The sequence below is a fragment of the Malania oleifera genome, chromosome 6, assembly GCF_029873635.1.
Source record: "Malania oleifera isolate guangnan ecotype guangnan chromosome 6, ASM2987363v1, whole genome shotgun sequence".
Classification (NCBI taxonomy): domain Eukaryota; kingdom Viridiplantae; phylum Streptophyta; class Magnoliopsida; order Santalales; family Ximeniaceae; genus Malania; species Malania oleifera.
In genome coordinates, this window is record NC_080422.1 from 15,778,231 (window position 1) to 15,788,293 (window position 10,063).

At 39.3% G+C, this 10,063-nt stretch overlaps 1 protein-coding gene across 3 annotated transcripts; it reads right to left on the minus strand.

Annotated features, from left to right (window-relative positions):
- Nucleotides 1-258: 258 nt before the first annotated feature.
- Nucleotides 259-3,049, minus strand: LOC131157807 (coatomer subunit beta'-2-like). Of its 3 annotated transcripts, XM_058112200.1 has the most exons (9): nt 2,842-3,049; nt 2,432-2,452; nt 2,225-2,286; nt 2,057-2,111; nt 1,850-1,886; nt 1,377-1,702; nt 972-1,252; nt 731-799; nt 259-582 (listed from the first exon to the last, which is right to left on the minus strand). In XM_058112200.1, exons 5-9 carry the CDS (start codon nt 1,881-1,883, stop codon nt 525-527), a joined length of 768 nt encoding a protein of 255 aa, XP_057968183.1. In that variant the 5' UTR covers nt 1,884-1,886; nt 2,057-2,111; nt 2,225-2,286; nt 2,432-2,452; nt 2,842-3,049; the 3' UTR covers nt 259-524. The 3 variants fall into 3 exon arrangements, with proteins under 3 accessions (XP_057968183.1, XP_057968185.1, XP_057968184.1); XM_058112202.1 differs by lacking the exon at nt 2,432-2,452 and having other exon boundaries at nt 2,838-3,038; XM_058112201.1 differs by lacking the exon at nt 2,842-3,049 and having other exon boundaries at nt 2,432-2,576.
- Between the last annotated feature and the right edge of the window lie 7,014 nt (nt 3,050-10,063).

Genomic DNA, 10,063 nt, shown 5'->3' on the forward strand with positions numbered 1-10,063 from the left:
TACACAAATTGTTGAACCTTGTAAATTTTGTATTTTGTATGCCGTGTTCTTTATTTTATTTCTCGTTTTTCTTTTGTTTGTGGGTCTTGTTGCGGTTTTTCATAACAGAATCCTCCCTATAGGGAGTCCAGGACATGAACCACCAAGCCAAAGCTCAAGCTCGGTTATAAGTATTTTGTGTGTATGTATATAAATCATTTTCAAAAGTTCTAGGAATTTTATTTTCTTATTTAACATTCATGTCCATGCATGTGCTTCCTAGAATTATTCTGGCCTGGTGGCCGTTTAGAATTAACATTCCATAGGGGAAGCAACTGCAGAACACACCATAAAACATATACATAAAGACCAAAGCAGTAAAATATATAGGCTGATACTAATCTTCTCATTCACCGAACCATATTTCTCTCTTCTAGTCTTCCTCCCCTTTTGCAGAGAGCATTCAGAGGAGGGCAGTAGTAGGAACCAACATCGGCGAATTTATTTCATTACTTCATTCTAGTTTTCCATCCCAGCTTGGAGCTTCACAGATCAGCCTTTACTTTTATCACAATGGTTCCTTCATCATACCCAAGAACAACCCTGTATAGAATAATATTAATCATGGAAAAAAAATGTATGCTCAATATTTTCAGCAATAAATATCAAACAGATCAGTTAACCCCTCCACGTATGAATCAATTGGCAAGAGAAATGAGATAAGAAAAAGATGTTTGCGATCGAAACTCACCGATGTGAATCTTTAATGCACCCAATAGCCCAGGCTCTACGCAGACCATAGCTCAATGTGTTGACAAGCCTGCAAGTTCGCGAAAACCAGAGATTTGAAAATTGGGAACCAGCATGAAAAGTTTTAAGGCCCATTTAAATATGGAAAACATTTTTCATTTTCTGCTTAGGCATATATATGGCAGAATTCTCTGTCATGTGAACTCTGTTTTAAGAAGTTTTATACCATGAAATGTACTTACTCGTAAGTGGTCGCGTGCCACACGCGAACCGTTTCATCCTCAGATGTTGTTATTAGTATGGGAAGTTCGGGATGAACACAAACAGCAGTCACATTGTTTGTGTGTCCTTCCAGTGTCTTGACACAAATTTTAGTTTCACAATCCCACACCTTAGCAGTATAATCATCCGAACCGCTTATCAGACATGGTTTACCCTCATCCGTGAAGAACTCAACGCAGTTGACGCCTTTGGAATGGCCTTCCAATGTGCCACTTAGGGTAGGAGAGCTAAGCTTCCATAGCTAATTAAGAATAAGAAGACATCAAGACCATGAATGGTTGTTGTCATCTCTATACAAAGATAACGAAAAATGTATGCACTTGACAAGTAACAAACACCACAAGAAGTAGCAAGGTAATATATACCTTAACCGTGCCATCGAGCGACGCACTTGCAAAGGTTTCAGTGTCTTTTGGATCGAACGCCACTTGCATCACGTAATGGTGATGTCCCTCGAAGACTTGAGTGCACGCCCAATCCTTCTCCCAATCCCAGAGCTTGATGAGTTGGTCATCGGACGATGACAGAAGGTATGAAAGGGTAGGGTGGACAACTATGCACCTAATGAAATCTGTATGCGCTTCGAATTCTTTAACCTTGTCCATGGTGTTGTAATTGTATATTCTAATTCGCCCGTCATCGGCTCCCGTGACAATCCACTGTTGGCTCGTTATGAATTTCGCTGACCGAACTGCGCCGTGGACACACACACACATGCACGTGAAAACAAATCATTGATGTTATAGAATTAAGAAGCGGGAAGTCCAAGATAATTTATTTCGATTCGAGTAGGGAAACATGGAAATGATGCATAATGTCACAAATATGCATTGCTTACCAGGTCGCTGAGCAACCTCAAGAGAGTTCACCATGGCCTGAGAGTAGCAGCAATGAGACTGAAGTTAGGCTTGAGTAACAAAAGAAAATATAGAAGGGTTCTATATTCTACATACATACATGGATACACAAAGCCATCTTCGAATAATTAAGAGGCATTAGAATTAATAAATATTGGCCAATAGCATAGTAAATTTTGCATATATACCTGTGACTGGTAATTCCAGATGAATATATTTCCTGAGTGCAGACTTGCTAGAATCCTGCAGGAAGAGCCATGGTACAATTAACAACATAAGAAAAATTAATAGAACAAAATTAAAGGTGAGTAGACGAAATATTGAAATAAGAAAAATGGGTGATGAGTTATTATTACCATGGCTCTGATGGATGCACATCCAGAGATTTCACTCTTGCTGATGGGTGGGTAAGTTCTTTCTGCTCCAGAAATTGTCGCCAGATTAGTGAAATATTTTTAGATTGGTCTTACGTAGATGATGGAACATGCACATGCCCAGAAAAGAAAAAAGAAAAAAAAAAAGAAAAAAAGAAAGGAGAGAGAGAAAGAAAGAATGACATGTACCTGAATTTTAAGGGTGAGAGACTGAAATTTATAAAAAAAAAAAAATATTTGTTAGTACTTAAAAGAATTTAGACAGCAAGTGATTCTAAAGTGTAGCACTAAATCAAAATTTTAACACAGTGATAAGAATTGTTCAAATTCACAATAAAAGGTTTTTTTTTTTTTTGGTGGGGCGGGGGGGGGCGGGGGGGGGGGGGGGTGGGGGGTGGGAGGGGGGGGGGGGGGGGGACAGGCGGTGGAGGTAAAACTGGAAAAATTAGAACACAGGCAAGTAAACAAAACACGGGTAAAATCGTCTCAAACCACTACCGTGCTGTTTGGTGGATATGAAATATTTTCCGAGGACTATAAAATACAAGTGAATTAAAAGCAAAGAGAAAAGAGGAACAAACAGTGAGAAATGAACCAACCAAGTTTCAGTACGCACTTCGCAGGAAGAAGGAGACGAGACTGCTGCATAATTTATTAATGGCCGCTTGCTATAACTTGGCAGGACCCCCCTCCCCTTTAAAACCAAAGGAAGAATGCTTAGCCGCTAGAAAAAATCCTTTAACGTTTCCCGGAAACCAACACTGGAGTATAATGATTTACGCGTTTCAGCCACGGCCCGGGAGGCTGGTACTTACACCGAAGGACAAATGTGATATGAGTTATGGCACAGGCCCAGCGGTCAAAGCCGTTGCGTTATTTTCTAGGAGATAGAAGATGGCATAAGCGTAGGTGGTGATGATCTCTATACATTGTATGCACCGCGTCTTTCACGTATAATGGTGGTTTGACTGTGACCCCACAGGCTGCTTGGACTCAGTAGGATTGTTGTAGTGGACAGTGTATACTGAGAGCGAAGGAGCTGGCATCTTGCAAACTGGTCTCACGCCTGAGTCAGACGAGAAGATGACGCTGCCTGCCCAATGGGACGCCGTGAAATTTTAAAGGGATCTCCCTTCCACCTGTCACATTATCTAGCATTAGAGAAATGGGCACAGACAGGTAGAGGAAAAGCCTCCTATATAATTTCTCTAGGATGCCAAGTTCATTAGAAAAAAAATTAATAATTATACGTATGACATTGTAGAATTTACTTATTGTTATAAGATACAGGAAATAAATAAAGATGCCATAGAAATTTTACGTGATTTGGTTATGCCTACTTCACGGCGAATGAAATAAAAAACTTTACTAATTCAAAAGAAATTATAAGATAATTTAAAACCGTCATTGTACAAAATATTTCATTTCTATCTTTTCTCTTCTCTCATCCTTTCTATTTGTCTACCTACTTCAAATAGACAATGTGTCTTCAAGCATGCAATGTGTGTGTCAAAATAAAAGGGAGAGGGTGCCCTTTTACAGGGTAATAAGGATAACAAAGAATAAAATGGGTGGAGGAACATAATGGAGTAGAAGGTGAAGTGTGAATCAATTAATCTCCCCCCTTTATGGTTTCTAAATACTCATCAATGGAGTCCCATATAATAACTCCTTATATTAAAATTTTTAAGATATAGCATTTCGATTGAGATGAATCAATTTCTTGATGTTGTAGTAGACAAAACTTTGGTGAACAAATATGTTAAATATCATCTAATGATCTGTGAACAGGTTATATCATCATTATTCTAGGTTATGTGTACTAAAGAATTTTGGAGAGGGGGGAGGGAAAGAGGACATGCTTGTTCTGTCACCGTTATGTATCCGCCGTCAGTTGAGCCGTATACATACAGAATGCTTTAATATAAACTATTAAAATACCCTTGATGGATTGAAGACAACCAATTTGAAGATAGAGACATATTGATTTGAGTTACACAATTCTTACTGCTTAATGGAATAACTAGTATTTCAACTGATTAGGAGAATATTGATGTTTGTAACTGTAAGACTCGAAAATTAAAAAACTATTAGGAATATAATTAAATGAAAAGGAATTAATCGAAAATAAGGAAAAATGAAGGATTTTTAGAAGGAAAAAGCAGCCTAATGACAAATGTCCTGGTCTTGTCAACGGTGCTTCTAGATTTGTCGATGATGAAGTATATTCCTCGTCAACAAGGAATCCGTAGAGGGTATATTTGGGAATTCTGAAATTTCGGTTGGACGAATGATAGTCTCGTGACGAAGTTTCTACAGTGTCTATCGACGAATCACGTGTCTCGTCGACAAAGTCTTTGCCCTATAAATAGAGTGTTCTCATTTTTCAACGGGAATTCGCAAGCTCTCTCTCTTAAAACGGATTCTCCCGAACTTCTCTCTAAATCGGGCCGAAGTGACCCGATTTGATATCCGAAACCACCACGGGTTGAGATACAAAGAGAGGAAGAGAATATGCAAGTAAAGAGAAGAAAGAGAGGGAAGGAGCATACAAGAGATAGAAGAATGAGGAGAGGAAGAGAAGGAGAGGTAGGGATCCCTTGTGCTTCCTGCGCAGGGGAGGAAAAGAAGGGGTTTTAAGAGTAACTGGGTGCCCTAGACCCACGACCCGATGGGTCACCTGACCGAATTGGAGTTGATCCAGCTTGCAATGGCCCGGGGTTCCATCACATATCCTTATATATATATATAAGATATATATATATATATTATATATAGTTCATTTTTTTTTGTTCTATGTTCTTGCCGAATTTGATCTACTTAAAGCCCGTTTCTCAGAACGCACAAAACATAAAAGTTGTAGATTATGCTTTTCAATGTTTCTCCAAAAATTTGAATCGTCTCAATTGGAAGTTTTGACAGAAAAGTTATGCATGAAATAACGAACAGTTCCGTTTTGTCCCCGGGACTTTTCTCTGGCGATAAAAAATTACCAAAAATTCATAATTGTGCAATCAAGTTCAAGATCATAAATATGGCACTTTATTAGAAATTTTGGACATATTTAACTTTAATTAAATATATAAGCGTAAAGATCGGGGTAAAGTGCCAAATTATACGCAATTTGACACCTATCAAACCCCCCAACTAACGTTTTGCTAGTCTCTAGCAAATACTGAATGAATTTCCGGGCGGATGCGTACAACGACAACGCCCATGCTCTGAAACACTGCACATGCATACAACCAATACCGTTTTCACCTACGAACATAATTGAATGTCACACAGTCTTGTTCATATTCAATACACACACCTCCAAAGCACGTCACTCATGCAAGTTTCATCGTTTATATGTCATTTAAGAGCAGTACTTACATGAAGTTACTCAGTGGCACATTCAGAGTTAATGCAGTCATATAAGTCCGAGTATAAATAGGTAAACTCTCGAGGTGTGTGTGATGTGTGTGAGTCAGTACACCTAGGATACCAGTGGAAACCTACAGAACGATCGCTTTGACTCGGCCTAACTGGTATACCCTAAAAAACACTTAAGAAAATGAGTTCACTCGTCATATGTGAGGAGGAGTTTCGCGATCAAACATCCCACATATTAAAAGGAACAAACGATAAGTGTACGAAGTGGACTAGTCTGGAAAGGATCTAGCCTATCTGTGAGGTGTCGGGTCCTTCACCCTAGCATCTTCTCACCTACTCGCCACATCCAAATGAGACCAACCTAGATCAACTTACTCATAAACTTGTCGTGAATACATCTGAGCCATTAACCGATTGAAGCATCTTCATACGTGGAAAATATGTGTTGTGTCCTTGTGATATGTATTTGGGTCGGCATTGACATTTCATTTCATGCACATGTGTATTGCTTTTTCTTTATTTTCTATCTTTTCTTGATCAATTAGGACAATCATAACACTTCTTTTGTAATCTTCAAACAATCAATGGGAATTGAGCTCGAATAGTGGTCCATGAACTAAGTCTATCTCTAGGGGTGGCTCAGCCTTCACATCTTGAGTAGGCTACAAGACCTAGGTTTCTATCTCCCCACTAGGTGTCACCTCTAGGCTAGCAAATAAAAAACAAAGACTAGTGTACAAGAAAATCATCCAAAAAAAGAGAATTGAGTTCTATGAACTCTAATTTGACATTAACGCTCAAAAGGATGACAAATAGCTCAAGGATATCTCACAAAGGTGTCATAGTCGCCACAGGTGTTCTCTCAGCGCTCACAGGAAACCCTAAGTGCAATGAATCATTTGAATGTGTTTATTCAGCCTCGTGAGATGCCGTGTAAATACAGGAAATTATATAACCAAATTAACAAGAATGTACTACCAATCAATTCTTCATGGAGTCATAATAATCATATAAAGAGAAACTATGCATGATAGACTCAAGTGTGTAATTCTTAAGTTATATGCAAGTATGTGAAGGGTATACACAGTGTTAAGCATGACATAATGCAGTGTAATTCTTCAGTGCTCCTCTTTTTTTTTTTTTTTTTGATCTTTTTGATTTTTTTGAAATATAAAACCCGGTACGTGTACTTGGACAGTGTCACATGCGAACGCTCATCCCCTCCCAACTAAAGTGGAACATTCGTCCTCATTGTGAAAGCATAGGGAAAATATAAAGGAGTGTGCACGGGAAAAGTAAAGCGTACCTGAGTAACGGGGTAATGGAAAAGAAAGATTGAACTATGAGAAAATAGACCTGAAAACTAACTAAAAATAAAATAAGATAAAATAAAAGGAAAAGAAGGAAAAGAAAAACATCACAATTGTCTGGTAGAAGCCCAGGAGGAATTTTGTCTGGTGGGCGCAGGTCTATAAATTGTACCGACGGGTCTCCAAAATTGAGCCGCCATAGTGGATCAGTCTTCATACTTACACGAAAATCAGCCTCAAATAAATGAATACGCTTCAATATACCAAACAATATGCGTGCAAGCTGACTCTAGTGTGTTGACAAGAAATGGTCTTTATTCAACATTGTGTTCAGAAAATTTGCTACTTTACGAACTAACGTGTGATGGGAAGTTATTGGAGCAATTACCTGTAGTTCTTTAGAAGCATTAACATTAAAAGTTTTACCTGGTTCTTTGAACATTAGGCTCTCACCAGTCTAGTCACTTTCTTGATCGGGTGTACAAATCATCATACCACTGCAAAGATCCACTTCCACATTAGACTCTTTAACATCTTATTCAGGTGGGAGTGACGGTTCCACGATTTTTGGGCTTTGAAAGTAGGTACCACAGGTTGGTACTCCGTATGAGTGTCAGTGTCCTCATCAACTAACTGCTCCGCTTTTGGGTCCGCTTCTTCTGATGTTTCTTTGAATTCATCTATTTCAGCCATAACTTCCGGTACTGGAACAACTGGGTGTCCGATGATGAGCATTTCAGGTTGGGGAACTTCTTTCTCACTTCGCGAAGTAGTGGCTGTCTCTACTGTCACAAGAGAAACATCATGTATTTGGTGTTGTGGCTACTGGTACTCTAAAGGACTAGGCTGAGGCTCCACGAGTGATTCCTCTTGTTCTAATATGTCCAACTGCGTGCTTATCGCATTAATGGTATCCCGCAATTCATTATTAAAATTGACTTGAGTTCGCATGAACTGCTGGAGCATGTTCGCCATCTGTGTCATACTTTCCTCAAACAGATCTCACGGCATACAGCTCTGAGGGATCTATTGTGGCTGGTATTGAGGCGGAGGAATATCTGGGTAGTTTGGTGGCTCATATGCATCTCCACCACTAATTGTGCTGATAGGGTGTGTAGTCATGGTTGCTTGAGTGTATCGTGTGTTCCACTGTGGGAAATTTTCAGCTAGGTAATCGAAGAACGATAATACCTAATCTCGATCCTTGCTGAAGAGTTCTCCATTGCACATGGTCTGGACAAAATACTTGCAATCAGGGGTAAGAGCAGTATAAAAACAATCAGCTTACCTCTATAAGTCGAACCCGTGATGTGGACAAGTGCTTAGTAGATCCTTGAATCGCTCCCAGTAAGCCCGAAATGTCTCGTCATCCTGTTGCACAAAATTAAAGATCTGTTCCTACAAAAATTGAGTTTTCTTTGAGGGACAAAATGCATGCAGAATTCACGCTCCATACCGAACCAATTAGCGATAGAGTGAGGTCTCAAGAAATGAAACCCGATAAGTGCCCTATCCTACAAAGTAGCAAGAAATAAATTCAGTCGAATAGATTCATCAGTTTTAGCATGAGAGAAAAACATGTTGCAGGTTAACTCAAACTCTACTAGGTGCTGATAGGGGCGGTCAAATTCCGTCCCATAGAATTCGGGTAGCAATGACGTCCTCCCGCGCTGCATCATGAAATTAAACTCGTCAGTAGGCAAAATAGTGGAAGATGATGCAATGACATATTCAAGCTTCAAAAAGTTTAGTATCATGCGCAGTGCAGGTGTAGCCATTTTTTCAAAATCTCAATTTTTTTCTGTTTTTGTTTTCTGCTTTTTTCTTTTTCTTTTTCATAACATTAATAAAATGACGGGAAAAAAGCTAATTTGAGACTAAGACTGACATTCCCCGGGGCGTCAAAAACTTGACTCACTCGAAAAATGAGCAGCTCGAAAGCTATCCTAAGTATAGGAGTTCTGTCGTGTAATATTAAGTTCAAGGGTTAGATCGCCTCCTCAGGGAATGTGTTTTAATCTCAAATTTCATGTTCGCCCAATCGAAAAAATAAAAGTTACTGAACTCGGTTCAAATTCAAATTTTCAAGATTGTTGAGATTCAATTTAACCAATTAAACGACATGCAATCTCAACTCTAAAGACCAGCATTCACTAAATTAAAACACAAGAATGGAAACACTAGTCTACTTAAGGAAATGCCAGAGCACATTAACTAAAAATGGGAACTTTAAACATGGAATTAAAACACGCAACACTGAAAATTCAATTAGACACATGCACGGATAAAAAACAAACCTTTAACAAAACTATGAAATTGAAGCAAAATGCAAACACAAAATAAAGAAGAATTTAAATTACGCTAAGAAAAATAAAGCAACCAATTTAAATGCTTAGACCTAATACTAACTTTAACTACGAACAAGATAAGTAAATAATAAAAAAAAATTAAACTTCAAGTAAAAAAATTAAAATTCCTTAACAATTATTCAAATTCTAAACTTCTAATAAACTATAACAAATATAAAGAAATATTATTTCATTGCAATTACAAAAAAATAGAAAAGAAAAGGAAAGAGAGAGAGAGAGAGAGAGAGAGAGAGAGAGAGAGAGAGAGAGAGAGAGAGAGAAGGTGATCCATGAAGGCACTCTCGGGTGTTTGCAGTGTTGAGCAGTTGCAGAGTGGAGGTAGCCTCGGGTGGTCTTGGCTAGCAACAGTCGTGGAGCAGCAGCCATGGCTGAGGAGAAACAACAGGATGGTATGTGATGCTGCAGATGCCGAATGGAGTGGCTGGTTGCTTGTTAAGGAGTAGTAGCTGCATAGTAGCAGCCGGGAGAACCTTCAATAGCAGCAGGAATTATGGAGACACTAGCACGTAAGGGAGGAGGGCTCGGGTCTCTCCAACAGCTGGAGGTCTGTGGTGTCTGGTTGCTGCGGCCGAGGGTGGCTGAGCTGGTGGCCGAGGGGGACAAGAGAAGAGGGAGACCGAGGAGGGAGATAGAGCAAGGAAGCTGAAAAGAATAAAAGGGAAAAAGAGAGAGAGAGAGAGAGAGAGAGAGAGAGAGAGAGAGAGAGAGAGAGAGAGAGAGAGAGAGAGAGAGAGAGAGAGAGAGAGAGAGAGAGACGCGAGGCAGAG

Bases quoted from the DNA above. Each gene is read 5' to 3' on its own strand.
- LOC131157807 (XM_058112200.1), bottom strand. From the start codon at position 1,883: ATGGTGAACTCTCTTGAGGTTGCTCAGCGACCTG. The intron at 1,703-1,849 runs GTAAGCAATGCA...TCCACGGCGCAG, and splicing joins TGAGGTTGCTCAGCGACCTG to TTCGGTCAGCGAAATTCATA. The intron at 800-971 runs GTAAGTACATTT...GCGAACTTGCAG, and splicing joins TGGCACGCGACCACTTACGA to GCTTGTCAACACATTGAGCT.